A 14,850-nucleotide genomic window follows, 5' to 3' on the forward strand; every position below is an offset into this window, starting at 1 on the left:
ATATTTAACGTTAATTGTCGCACGGCCGCGTGTCTCAGGCGAGAACGCGATCGACGACGATGCGAGTCGTGGTATTTTCGTCGAAACTATATCCGTAATATTTTCTCTACTTCATTCTTCGCCTGCTCTATTCTCGTGTCGACTGCCGACGCGATGTCGCAATAGTTGGATCATTTAAATCGCGAATGTCACGGTCGAAGTGAAACGTCAAAGAAGAAAGCTGCTCTCGACACTCGTCGGCCTCTCGTTCTTGCTCCAAGCGGAAGAGATTGTCGCAATACGTCTTTGGAATTTTCTTTCCGAAAATTTTACACACGTTATCATGATCGTTTACACGTTTTGCAAACGTGTCTTCGAATCGATCGGCGCTTCGATTCGCGGTCGCTCGCGTGGCGTTTAGCGACGCGGGCGAAGACTGCACTTGAGAGCCTCTGCCCGGTATTTAGTCTGCGGGATGATAATTACCGACAGCGTAATTGCCGCGACTCGCGTGCTCTCGTTAGGTGCACACGATGGAATTATCTCTGTGCTTCATGAATCTCTAGTCGAGAGCGGCTACAGACGTTACGACGCCAGCAGCTCTCTCTCGCTAATCTCGTGCATGAATAATTCGACGCGATCGACAGCCGATATTAACGTACAACAATATTATGATGGAACAGCTGACACTCGGATTTTTATCCCTTATCGTCCACACACAGCCCTGTTATATATTATTATTTTGCTGATAGCGACGAAAATAATCATATCACTCGTATCCGTTGTATCACGAGCGTCGCCGTTATTGTGGCTATTATTACCGCCGCCTTCTAATCTTTCCACGATTATTACTACAGAGAGTAAACACTTCCTCTTTTCATATCATTGATCTCACGTTCAATCTTATCGCGACACGCCGACGTTCAAGCGAACTCGTCTCACGTTCGTGAAACGCTTCACTTTGTTTCCTCCTCGATCGTAACCTTGAGATAACACGTGTTCCTTCGACCAAGTCGAATCGTCTTTTTTCCTCAATTCAATATATCTCCGACACGGCTATCGAAATGCCATTACACACCTCATCTGTAATCCAATCTACGCGAGCCGCACACGGCCGTATCGTCCGGGCGACCGGCTCGTTTCGGCCAAATTCCGGGTACGGGAGCTGGCCTGGCGATACGCCGCTGAAAATTCGAAAGTTGGTCAACTTGATTGCCATGCATATAAATAAATACGCCGCGGCCGGCGCGGCGGTGAGGCCGGCCGGTCGGCGACGATGCGCCGAAAGCGAATAATCGATGTCGGGCCGATTGATGCGACCCGGGCTGCTAATTCATTGAGAAAGATTTAACCGCGGCGCGGCGTATACAGCAGGCGCACGTTAATGCGATACAAGAGCGCGGGAATTAATGAGTATGTAAATGCGGCCGCGCGGGACGAAAAAGGCTCATCGAATAAAGTATATAGCGCGCCGTAGTCGTGATCGCCATCGCAGAGCAGCGGCGAGCGTTACGTGAGACCGCACGAAACGTGCGCTCGCTCGCTCGCTCCGCCTCAAAAGCGCGCCGACATTTTCCTCGAAAAGCATTCAATATTTATGTTTTTCCCGTCGCGTTCTTTTTCTTCTCTTTTTTTTTTTTTTTCTATCGAGCTCGCGTCGCTTTTGTGCGTCGCGTCGTGGCCGCGAGCCGACTGTTAATTCAACTGCGCGCGCAAAATCATGGAGAATTGGAGCACGGCTTTTGACACACCTATTTTCATTACCGCGGGCTCGCACCGAAATCAATTTCCGAAAAAGCGAGCGATCGCATTTGGACACGGATGAACGCCGAGCCCGGTGGTACCCACACAACTCGCACACGTCTCTCTTCGAGCGTTTGCAAATTGCGAAGCATTGACGTTTCGCCAGCCGGATTTAGGAAAGGTCGATGTCTCGAACCCTTCAAACTCGAGAACTAAAGCCGCGGCCGCGACTTTCTGGCGCACGCGAGACGCTTAGAGGAGCAATTGAATCGAGCATTCGTATACACAACGCGCGCGAATTACAGTCATCTGCTGCCAAGAGTGCGGCGAGAGTTATCCCTGTACCTTGCAATTACGATAACCACAAACCCGGGCGTTTATCACGCGTGCGCGAGAGGAAGAGAGAGAGAGAGAGAGAGAGAGAGAGAGAGAGAGAGAGAGAGCCGGCCGTCCCTCCACGTTGAAAAAAATAAAATCCCCCGACGGGAGGTACAGCCATGTAAATGCAAAGCACGTCGGCATACGCGACGTTCGGTCGATGCGGTAATTCGGCTTTACAGAGCGAGCGAATTTAATCGGGGGCCCGCCCACGCGTCGCCAATGAGGCTCGTAAAGTTTGGCCGCCGTTCTTTCACGGGTTTTGACGGGATTACCCCGAGCGACAAGGCCGAGGGCCCCGGTGTCCGTTCCACGACGAAGCGTCACAATAAGCGAGCGATGATGTCGCCGGTCGACGGCGAGAGAAACGCCGGGCAGGATCAGAAGGGACGATTATTATTGTTCGCATTCGTGATCCGAGGTCGCGCTCGCGCTCTCACAGAGAGGAGAAAATGGGGATTACTCGCTCTCACGTATATCCCCGTGAGTTTAATTCTACACACGTGACCCGCTCAATTCACCCGGGCGATCCCATTGAGCGACGGAATTCCACGCCCGGCGTCGACGACGAGCTCGGCTCGAGAGACTGTCCATAAATCTCGACGAAATGCGCGGGAATTTATACGCGCGGACGACGGACGGAGCGACGCCGAAAGCTGTGCGAGCTGGCGAAGCTGTATCTTCACCATTTGGCGCGGCCGCTTTCTCACGAGGGACGAGGGAGTAATAAAAATCGGGCGCGATCGACGTTAAGGTCGCTCTCGTGATTTCTTAATAATGAAGAGTACGAGACTACGAGAGATCGCCGTGTAAGCGCCTCCGATGTTAATCGCCGTGTCATCGTTAGTCTCGCGTTTACGATTTTCGCCGAAACACGCGTAAATCACACTCCGGCCGGCTCGGTGTCGGGCGAGCCGCGAAGGTTGTAATTTTCTTTTAATAACTGGCGAGCCATAATTATGTTTACATACGGAAAGGGCCACGCGAGGGGATACACACATACATTGTTGTCGCCGGCGAGAGCGGAGTGTGACGTATGCGCTTCACTTAATCACGAGTTTAGCGAGTATAATTTTCGGATCGCGCCGCGATAAATAACGGTGGAAGGGGGCGCGCGCTTTACACCCCCGTCATCGTATCTCCGTCACATTTTTCAGGGCAGAAAATATTAATCGAACAGGTTTCGCTGCTATTTTCGTGCACAATATCCGGGTGAGCGCGTCTCTGATCGAATCGGCGCTTTCACCAATTACATATCGATGGCAAACCGCAGGTATAATATTCCTCAGATTTTTCCGCCTAGCGATGCGGTCAATGAGCGCCAGTTGCCGCTTAAATGCGCGCGTGAAATTTGTCGACGCAACGCCTCGGTATCCCGCGCGCTCGATATCCCGAGCGTGGCGTTATCTCGATGCGACGCGTGGAAGGACGAGGGGGAAGCGGTTCGTGAAAAAATCTGCGACTTTTGCGAAACAGCCGCGGCTGACTTCGCAGTGCGCGGATATCGGTTACGACGGATGTGCGCGTCGCGTTACACGCTTCCGCTGGGAACGGAATGTCCAAAGGTGCATGTGCTTTCTCGCTCGCCGCGAAAACGCTGACAGCGGACATACCTGCGTGTACACTCGATAAGGGAACGTGGGATGTGGATCGCGACGCAATCTAAATCTAGTCCGATAGGTGAACATCGCGTTCCGATTTCTGCGCGAAAGCCGACGGGAGAGCGCTGCCATAGAAGGAGTCCGCGACATGTGAGGTGTCTTTTGGTGTCCAACTCGTTGACGAAAAGCGAGAACTGCCTGCTGGAGTAATTAGTCCTCTGATTTACTCCTCCGCTCTTTCCGCGTGGCTACATCGCGCGAGAGAAATTCCCATTAAGCGAGAGTGTCTTTTTACCGGCAGGCAGTTCGGCCGCGCGGCAAAACGACGAGCAGGTTGTGGTCGCGCCGTGGTCGTAAATTAAGTTCACCTATCGGAAAGTGTTTTGCTTAATCTTAGGACTCTGCGAGGTACTAGAATTTCGCGCCGACTTGTAAGTCGTCGCGCGTGTCTACACTTTAGATTATCATAAATACGAGGTGTGTAACGTCGTGTGCACGCACGCACGCACGCACGCATACACACAGACACATGGCACCCTACTCGTTTACGTTTAACGACCCACCGCTATAATCTCATTCAGAGTTTAAGGTTAATTGGCGCGGCTCGCTCACTTATTTACAATCCGAAGATTACAAATCCCCGCGGCGGCCGGGTATTATGGATCGTAAATTACGTCACACAATCTACCGAGTCGCAACATTCTATACCGTAACCCGGCTGTATAATTCGTAAAGCAATAATTATCGCCCTGTACGTGTACACTCGCGGCGAAATGATACGCGGCGCGACAAGGCTGACTTAATCGATCGCGCGAGGGGAGCGCCGAGGAGGCGCGAGATCACTTTCGATCTCGTCGCGGATTGTCGTCGTTGTGAATTCAACGCGAACCGTCTCTCAGCGTCTCTCCCCGACGAGCGGCTGTCAATGCGATCGTTTTTAATCGAACACCCCTAATCCCGTCGTTCCTCCACTCGGAGGCTCGACTTTCCGAGTGAGACGGCCGTCAAGAGCCACCAGGAGAACTTATGGAATAACACGAGCTACCTGAAACTCCCCTCCCTCCCCCTTCGATTTACTCGTTAACATCCGATTCTCCGCGTCCGTGAGCATGAAGGAGCATCTCGCTCGCGCTTTAACGCCCATTCGCCACGCGATTTCGCTCGCGCGCGTAAATGCGCGTGCGATTACGACGTTCACCGTCGCCGCCACCGCCGGCGTCGTCGTCGTCGTCGTCGTCGTCGTCGTCGTCGTCGTCGGCGGCGGCGGCGGTGTCCACGCTTTAAGGGACCCAAGTGAATCGCGAGGCGCGTGACGAACGGCACCGTGTCATCGTGGAGTCGCGATGCGTCATGAGGCGTGGAACACCGGCAGACGTGCGCTCTCTCGGCCTCTCGCCGCGCGCGCGCGCGAGAGCTTGTTTTATTGTTCGCAAACGGAAACAAAAGTAATGCGAGTGCGCATCGCGGCCGCCGCCGCCGCCGCCGCCGCCGCCGCCTGTGACATCAGCCCCTCAATCAATCCGTTTTGCATGATGATGCATGAAGCGCATTCGGCGAACGTCGTCGCGAGAACACTCATACCTGGGTGTGGACGCGTGCACCGAAGGTTGCCCGTATCAATCCTTTCGTCAGCACCGTAGAATCTCGATTGTCTGTGCGGTCTGTAACGGTACGTTCGATTACCGGAGCGCCGCTTGGATGAGCCTCGCGCATGATTCTCGTGCTGTTGTCTGTGTGCGTGTCTGTGCCGCGCGCGGATGACAAAGGTATTGCATGTACGCGCGGCGGAGATAATTGTCCACGCCGCTTTCACTTAAGCTTCTTTGCTTCATCTCGTTAATGGAATATTACGCAGTCCGTGCTCTCTCTCTCTCTCTCTCTCTCTCTCTCTCTCTCTCTCGTGTTCCACGCTGAAACGCGATTGTTTGTTCGTCCGAAAGAGCTTGGTCACTCGAGCGTGTTGTCGTCCTCTCGGTCGCTCCTCGGACGATGATGATGTGACAGCAATAAATTTCACGACCTTATCGTGCCATTGTCTGCGTGTTTGTGCGACTCTGCTTCGCTCTCGAAGAACGTGTACGCGTGTCTGTCTTCCGCGCGAGATAGAAACCTAAACCGCAATCGATTTATAACGAGACTATCGATGACCGTATGCAAATGCTGCCGCGCGAAGGACGCGTTTTATTTTCCTGCCGGCGCGGCGCGACCAGTTTGCTCTCGCGACTGGATGTATCACGGTGTGGACAATGTATGCGAGTTTCAGCGGCCGGATTTCGAGCGGTTAATTGAAAAACGGCGCCATTTATTTAGCACGCGATAGATAGAACGTGCGATTAAGTCAATTTGGCGATACAATGACGATAAAGGGACTAATCCCCCTGTTTTTATCCTCATTTGATATTTATGCCCTTCCGCTCGATACGCGGACTGTGATTTAAACGCGATCGATAAACCGCGATCGCAACCCCGCTATTTAATCGCGATCGATAAATTTCCCTGCGGGCAAACCACCTTGGTATCTCACTGCTTTTGCAAGTAATGGAGCGCGAGTCGAGGGAAAATAAATTCGTATAAAAGCACGCCAAAATGATGATTATCGGCTGTCGCGAATCGTTGGGGGGATCCACGTGCGCTAAATATGGAAAGCACCGACAGCCATTTTCTCCTGATTACGGACACCGAGCTCTTCGACAAGATAACGAGCGAAACGAATGTGTCGCGATATCGATTACCGACATCGGCCGCTTATTTTCTCTTAACGAATAACTATTATTTTCCTATATCCGCGTAATAAGTGCGGATCATCCCCCGCAGTCTCATGGATTTATCTACATCTTTCTTCCACGTTGGTTTACACGGCTTTCGCGGCCGATTATTTCTACATTACGGCTCGGCGAAGCAGCGAGGGCGGCGCTGGCGGATTTCAACGATGATATATCGTTATGGCCACGAGTATACCGGTATCCCTATAGACGGCTGGGATCGTCTACCGTAACAATAACTACGCCCTTGTCTCTTTACGATACATCGCGGCGGATCCCGCGGAGGTTCGCTCCGTAGAAAGACGATCGACAAGGGCATAAAGGTTCCATGCAAATCAGGTCGTCGCGAGAAAACATCGAGACACCATGAACGTAATTCGTTCGAGCGAGCGAGCAAGCGCGAGAGAGAGAGAGAGAGAGAGAGAGAGAGAGAAAGGAAGGAGTGGAATACGTATCGGTGATAAAGCGATATATCCCCGTGTCTCGAAATATGAATTCTCCATTTTTAAAAAATTTCACATTTTATTATCGGGAGAATATAATGAGCGAAGAGGTATTCGGAATTATATCATGCCATTTCTTCGGTCATTATATTCTCCTGTCTACGAATCTACGAAAAATTTCATTTTTCTTTTTCTAAATTTTTACACTTTGTATCAGGAGAATAATTATTGGAGGAGGCATCCCGGATTACTGGGGGGAAATTTAAATTTTCCATTTTCTCGATTTTTACACTTTGTATCAGGAGGAATATAATGAGCGAAAAGTTATTTCGAATATCTGATATAAATTTTAATTAAAAATTAAAAAATTCAGATTTCCCCGATTTTGTGTTTTCATGGAACCTAATAACCGAAGAGGTGTTCCTAATTTCTGACGGGACATTTGGAACTGTAGAATCTTCTAGAACATTCTCGAATTGTCTAAAACTTAAAATTTGCTAAAATATTCTCGAAGTTTTTAGAAAATTTCAGAATTTTCTAGAAGATTGTAGAATGTCCTAGAGGATTCTAAAATTCTGCACGACAATTACACGGTCGAGAACGAGGAGCACGTGGTCGAGAAGGACGACCTAAAAGTCTGGAATTTTCTAGAACATTCTGGAATCTTCTAGTAAATTCAAGATTTTTGAAAGATTCTTGAATGTTCCAGAATATTCTAGAATTCTAAATTTCCTGCCGGAAATTAGGAATACCTCTTCAGTTATTCATGTTCTCCTAATACCAAAACACGAGATCGAAGAAATTTGTGGAATTTTGAATTTCCTCGATTTCGTATTAGGAGAACATGATAACAGATGAGATATTCCTAGTTTCTGACGGGAAATTTAGAATTTTAGATTCTTCTAGAAAAGATTCTAGAATTCTCCGAGATTGTCCCAATTTCGCGTTTTCATATCAAAAGAATATAATGAGCGAGGAGGTATCCCGGATTCTTGTAGGAAATTTAAAAATGTACAAGTTTTGCTGCTTTCATCGATTTTCGCGTTCTTGTATCAGGAAAATATTATGACCGAAAAGGTGACACAATTTAACGAATATTTTTCATCCCGTAGAGGTATGTTGTTCCACGGGAGATTCCATCTTCCACGGGCGAACATCTCTCTCTCTCTCTCTCTCGATAATATATAGATCGGACGAGCTGACAAGACGCGTGCTCATATTTTTATCCCATCGACTCGTATCCGCTACGTTATGCGCGAAACCAGACACTTTATCGTGCACGGAATATCGGAAAATGTCGGCTTGGAGAAATGTCTCAATGCGATACGCTGATTTATGATTAATAGAAGGGGATCCAATGCGACTGGATTCTCATTAATTTCACTCAGACACTCTTCGACTTTTCGACATCATCGTCTCCGGCACGACAGCGCTCGTAGTTGAGATGCTCGACTGTACGTTCGCACGGTCATCGCGACGCCGCTTAGCGCGTCAATGAGACATTTTCGGCCGCGCAAAGTGTTTCTAGATCGCGCTCGACTTTGCTTACCGTTTTGCCGCTATGTTTAGATCAGCGTTCAGCTGGCGACGATAAACTAGGTCGGATTAGCGCGCTTCCTTAGTGAGCTTTTCATCCTTCAGCGGAGGAGACTCCGTGTGTTATTTTACGCATATGCTGTATAAATATCGGAGAATATCGGACTTTGGTAAACGTCAAGCGCGACGTAACACTGGCGATATTCAATATCAGTGCCAGATATATTTCCCCATTTTTCTTTTCCTTTTTTCCTTTTAAGCGCACCTGCTACTCGCGGCGAATTGGTTTATTACGTTGACACATCACATGCAAACATCGCGTCGTACGTTAGCGAAACAATTTGCTGTCGCTCACGGCGATGTTCATTTATTTGTGCGACAACAAACATCGCGACCAAATATCGCACATTCGATAACAAGAAAAAATATCACGTCCAATTAGTTACTTAGTTGTATTTCCCGACGATATTATTTGCTGAAACATCGGGAAATTGCGCGCCGCGTCGCGCCGTGGGTGGTAATCAATTTTCACACAGGAAAGGGGGAAGCTATGAAATCTACACAGAAATGCAACGTAAACGTTTATGAATCGATTAATTGCCGAATTCCGCGCGAGCGACGCGGGCCGGCGGCGGCGCTTCTGCGAATGTAAAAGAGCGATTTTCAATCAGCGCGCTAATTAACGCTAGCGCTAGCTCTCGACACGCGCGCGAATAAAATAACATTTTTGTTGCTGCGTAAGATGCGTCCCGCGTTTGCCGAGGAAAGCAAATAACCACACACAGAATGTGCGTATTTCCGACGTGTTATTAAACATTATCAGCTGCAAACAGTCAACGACAAGCAAACATCACACATGCCGGACATTCGCGATGAAACGACCGCGACCGGATGTTTCCAGCAACCGCCTATTCGCTCGAAATCACCACAAATTAGACCTCGGAACCCGTCTTGACATTTTTACGCCAAACAGCAAAGATTACTCGCCGATGTGTGTAGTACTCGCGGCAAGTAGGAATACGAGTCACTTCGGACGACTCGCAAGCCCGTAACCGGATTTCGCGGATCGTAACGGATTTTCCGCGTGCGCGGCAGTTTGTTGCGTCTCGTTGCACCTTTTATCTCACGGCGATTAAATTTCCCTTCGCCTTGCTGCCAATTTAAACGCGCAACGGAACACAACCTGATCTGTCGCGCGCGATAGAAACAGGCCGATGACGGACAACGCACGTTCGTCGCGATCATCGGCGATCAACGATCGTCGGCGTGATCGTCTACTCGCGGCGGAACGATGCATCTCCAATTTTTCTCTCTCTTCGCAGATGAGGCGGTTACTCCTGTGGACGCATTTCCTGCTGCTGACCGTGCTGTTGGCACCGGTGCAGAGGGTCGCAGCGTGCAGCTGCGCACCGTCTCACCCTCAGACGCAGTTTTGCAACTCGGACTTCGGTAAGGCGACAAACTGCAATTTCTCTTTTACGATCCGTGCGGTCCTATTTCGTATTTGGAAATTGAGCCGGAAGCTCGTATCTCGCTTTATTCGATTACTCGCTAACACTCGGACAAAAAGATCCCAGGGCGTATCGGGACGCGGGATACACCCGGAGGCAATAATCGTAAACTGTCACGACGAGGAGATTACAGATATCGGCCCCGTAGGAACGTAATAGGTCACCGTGCTTCCCGTAAAATACGTGCGTTGAGTAACGACGGGGCTCGCTCCCCGGCTTTCGTAAGAAGCGCCGACAGCGCGGCCACGGTTAACGGCAGTCTTTTGTCTGTCGCAGTCGCCGTGGTGAAGGTGAAGAATGTTCTCGCTATGAGCATGTACGAGATCGCATACGAGGTCAAGATAAACAGGGTCTTCAAGGTGCGTATTGTGCGCCCATCGCGAAATGTAATCTAGGCTTAACCGCGCGCACGCCTTCTTTTCTCCCACAGTCGTACCCAAAGGCCGACGCGGTTCTGATGCAGAACCTTTTATGGACTTCGTCCTCGGATTCGATGTGCGGCGTGACACTGAAAGTCGGCGAGACCTACGTCCTCGGCGGGAGGATCAACAACGGCAAGGCGTCCGTCTCGTCCTGCGGCCTCATGATAAGGTGGGCCGACACGACCAATAAGCAACGCAAAGGACTGAGGCATCTCTATCAGCAGGGTTGCGTGTGCGACGTAAGTGTTCGCTTCGGGAAAGACGGGCTTCGATTTCACAGACGACAGGACAGGCGAATCTCGGCCGTCGTGCGTATACTAAATCAGACCGCGCGCGCGAGTCCTACGAGATTAAATATTTCTCCGACCGAGCGTGAGAGCCAACGCAGGGCTCGATATGCGAGGGCGAGGGTGAAGCCGGGGCGATAAATCAGCAGCCACCGTTGTAAATCCGGCTACCGCTTTTATACCGCTGGAGAACGCTTCCAAAAAGTGTCCTAAAAATACGCGCACGGGCGCTCGTCGCGCTACTCGCGCGCGAGCGAGCGGGAAGAAAGAGTCGCACTCTGCGCGCTCGATCAATCACGGGAGACTTTTGCGAGACGCGAGAGTTTACGCGACTGCGAGAAAACCGCGAGGAGATCGGGGGGAGGGGGGAGGGGGCGAGGGGGCTAGCGAGATAAAAGACGTGACGGCGAGAAAAATGGCCTGGTTTTTGTATCGCAGATCATGTATACACAGTGGAGACGCAAGGGAATCGTGCTGGAGTCCAGCGGTGGCAAGCGTTGCCTCTGGGAGAGCACACCAGGCCCCCAGGATTGCCAAGAAAAATACGGAGTGTGCATGGTGACGATCCGCGGCTGCTCCTGGGTACCCTCGGTCCCTTACAAAAATTGCATCAAGAAGCACCAGCATCTGCGCGAGCAGCAGAGGTCGCGGGATTGTTAACTCTGCTCCGACATTCTCCGGCGCTCGTCGCCGCGCTGCGCCGCGCCGGTGAGACAGAGACGACCCCCCGGCTGTCTTATCGGCCGCGGAACTACGCGGCGTGCCTGTCAATCGGCTTGATCGAACGCTCGCCGCGGCGATAATTGAGTCGCCGAGAGCCGGTGAGTGGTGTACAGTGACAGTTTAATGGAACGAACTCTATCTGCAGCGCCGAAAACGACGGAGCTGCGTCTGAGCGCAGCTTCTATCGCACGGGGCCGAGCGACACAATAGCTTGTTAATGGGTCATCGAGCGCGCGTATAAGGCGACGTGACTCTTCGATCCTTGCGTTTCTCCGTTCCTTACGTCCTTCTTCTCATCGCCCCGACGAACAAAATATTTCGCGGATCTCTCCCTTATCGCGGCGCTCTCAATAGCGCCTCTCTCTCTCTCTCTCTCTCTCTCTCTCCCTCATTTAACACGACATTTATCCCCGAGCGAAAATAGCCGGCCTCTTGAATTTCCCAAGCGACAAACTGCTCCTCTCCATCTGCTCTGATAAAAATTTCTGACATTCTCTTTCCGGGAGGCGCAGTGTTACGTACGTAACGATCGATGACGGTAGGGTATGAATTTTCGTGCTAATTTGTATTTAGACTTCGACAAGCGAGCGGCGAAAACGCTCGCGCGCGCGTCGAGGATTGTAGCGCGCGGTGTAGTATTGTAATTGTTAAGATATGGAATTATGTATATCGCGTGTTAAATTATTCGCAACTCGAGTTCGGTGGCGACAACGCCGGCTAATCCCTGTCCCGCATTTTCATCGATTTAGCAACCGACTATCAGGCTCTGCTATGTGCAAAGGAAGGGTGGTTCAGTTCATTATACGATTAAACTCTGAGCGACGTTGTTGAAACCGATCTTTAATTAATCATTGATTATTATTAGCGGGAGGAGGGGGGGGGGTAAGTTCTTAGCGCTAAGCATTTCGCAACGTGCGGAGAGTTGCGCCCTACGTGCGTTTTATCGTTGAAATGTGCACAGGTTTCCCGAATCTCTCACGGCTACTCTCTCTCTCTCTCTCTCTCTTCGCGAGAGTTGTATATATTATATAGTATATATTATGCTGTCAGTGTAAATTGTGCATCTATAAATTATTCCAACTGTCGTTTCGTTGTAGTCTCGGACGTCATCGAGATGCGTACTTTATGTCTCGCGACGTCCCGTGCGCGTTCTTAGGTTAAACTAGATGGTACCTCTTCGAGAGCACGTTTGTTATTTACGCAGATTATTATTCATGCAGTCTGTACAACTAAACTAAGCTTCACGGAGGCTTCACGGAGAATACTCGAGCTTGCGATTCTACGAACAAAGCGGCGGTTTCCTTTATAAGTTTACGATACTGCGCGATCACAAGTGCATCGCTCGACGGCGTTTTCATCGCGTCGTTATTGCGTCCGTCGGCAGTTTTTCGTGAAACTCAAAGTGCCCGGAGTGATCGAAATTCGGCACGAGACACGAAAACACCGTGTTACTGCAGCGGGAAACTCGCTTGTATTTCCGATCGAAAGACTACGAATTTTGTAGCTATGCGTTAGTCTAGTTCTTTGTACGCGGCAATGCATTTCGCAAGTACGCGCGACATGTAGAATGAAAATAAACGGAAACAGTCGTCCTCTCTCGTACACAATGTGGAGTTAATGTTCGTTTCCCCGACGACGGGCGCCGCCGCTTTATTGAAAAAATGCGAGAAAATAATGGCGTCCAGTAAATATTTGTCGATAGATTGCACTCACCATTTCGCGATGATTGGGGTAATAACTCTGCTCGATGAGGGGAAAGTTGTCCTTACCCAGGCGACGTTGCAGCCCCAGCAGGTGCGCAAATACCCAAGGTTTGTCCTATAATTTCATAGAGCACACAGTAATTATCGGAGGGTTCCGATCGCGCCGCGTGCGACGGGCGCATATGTAATAAAATCGATGGGAGCTATCCCGATGCGGGAATTGTGCGCGGTATGTGCGATTGAATATCTATCAGCCGATCACATTCTGCTCAAATAATAATCGTCGCACCTCAAATACGGATCTCAAATATCTCGCGAATTTCTTTACGTGACTGGATCATCAAACGAATCACGCGCCATTGCGGTCGTTCGATCGAATTTCATTCTCCGCATTTGTACTCAACGGCGGTTGCTCGGGCTCGATTCGTCACGGAGGGATGGATGATGGTTGATGCATTACCTGAAAGTTGTAAATCGCGGTGAGATTGTTAACGCTGGGCACACCGCCGTACATCAGACCGAGAAGAAGATTCTTGTAATCTTCGCCGGCGTCCCGCAGGTTCTGGCGTATCAATACGAAGTCAGGCTTGAAGGATCTAACAACAGACGACAGTTGTGTACAGGCGTTGTGCACTCGCAACTCGGCATTTCGGCAACGTTTCGAATAAACTACTTCATCCCGGGCGTGCTGTTTAATTGTAATTGTATCGACAACGGCAACGACACATTCCCAAGAGGTGGATAAAATTTTGCCTCTCCGATATGTCGCCCGCAACATTTGCGCGCGGAATAAATGTGAAAAATAGAACGGAGCTGTGTGAACGCGACTGCGCGACCTGACCTGAGATATTGGAAAGCGCTCGCGGGAGCTGCGCGGATAAAAATGCACGCTCTCCCGTTCCTCTCTATTATTGACACGAGCGACTATCTCACCGGATGACTTTGGTCCCGTTACGATAGACAGCCATGGACACCACGGTGCCCGCCTCGCTGGCCGTGAGAGACAACTCTCGAAATTCCGCCTGCTCGACGCGGATCTCATAATCGCCGTGCAGTCTACGCCCACGGAAGTACTTGCTCCAGTCGGTGTTCTGGTCGTCGATCACCAGCAGAGTGAAGCATCGGTCTTTGCTGTACGACGGGCCTCTGGTCGCGCCAGACACCGCCGCTCCCAGAATAGAAGCACCCTACATGTCATTTTAACTGTCAGACCTCTGCGACTCGGTTCTCTCTCGTTATTTGTAACCGTGCAACCGTAATAAACACGAGTAAACACGGAAGATCACGTATCGATCCACGGTCAAGCAGTTCAGTCTCGAGATAGAAGGCTGCGTATCGAGAGGGGCGGGTTTAACGACTCGAAATTTTCCGAAATTAGACAGGAGGGAAGGCAATCCAGCTCCCAGAAGACGACTTTACGTTTCTGACGCGCGTAATTAGAGTCGTTGCTTCTCGGTGTACCATCGCGGTATTAATTAAATTAATGAACGAGTACATCTTCTCTTTGTTCCTCGGCAGATCTCTAACAAAGAATAAATTTCTTGAAATGTGACTTCTTCAAAACAACAATCAGAAGTGTTGAAAGGAAAAATCCGCGGACTAAAGTCGCAAGCAATGGAGGTAGCCTGAAGCCTATATCGATTAATAATTCACTTGTGCGATTATAGTTGCACCGGCGATGGCATCGTCGCTTCTCGTTCTCGGCTTGAATGACAGAGCTCATTTCCGTCCGACTAGGGCTATACGCTATAGGTCGCACACA

At 50.2% G+C, this 14,850-nt stretch overlaps 2 protein-coding genes across 4 annotated transcripts in view; one reads left to right on the forward strand and one right to left on the reverse strand.

The window, feature by feature from the left end:
* Timp (Tissue inhibitor of metalloproteases) overlaps positions 1-12,992 on the forward strand; it is a 31,424-nt gene extending 18,432 nt beyond the window's left edge. For all 3 annotated transcript variants that reach the window (XM_011144185.3, XM_025302056.1, XM_011144184.3), the window contains exons 2-5: positions 9,765-9,891; positions 10,230-10,312; positions 10,384-10,614; positions 11,101-12,992. In XM_011144185.3, the coding sequence (XP_011142487.1) occupies positions 9,765-9,891; positions 10,230-10,312; positions 10,384-10,614; positions 11,101-11,322 (663 nt within the window). In that variant the 3' untranslated portion in view covers positions 11,323-12,992. The remainder of the gene's footprint in view (positions 1-9,764; positions 9,892-10,229; positions 10,313-10,383; positions 10,615-11,100) is intronic.
* Syn (synapsin) overlaps positions 1-14,850 on the reverse strand; it is a 39,845-nt gene that overhangs the window by 23,816 nt on the left and 1,179 nt on the right. The window contains exons 3-5 of the mRNA XM_025302055.1: positions 14,022-14,275; positions 13,549-13,684; positions 13,099-13,203 (exon numbers count right to left, since the gene is read on the reverse strand). Coding sequence (XP_025157840.1) covers positions 13,099-13,203; positions 13,549-13,684; positions 14,022-14,275 — 495 coding nt within the window. The remainder of the gene's footprint in view (positions 1-13,098; positions 13,204-13,548; positions 13,685-14,021; positions 14,276-14,850) is intronic.

The sequence above is a fragment of the Harpegnathos saltator genome, unplaced genomic scaffold, assembly GCF_003227715.2.
Source record: "Harpegnathos saltator strain DR-91 unplaced genomic scaffold, Hsal_v8.6 scaffold467, whole genome shotgun sequence".
Lineage (NCBI taxonomy): Eukaryota > Metazoa > Arthropoda > Insecta > Hymenoptera > Formicidae > Harpegnathos > Harpegnathos saltator.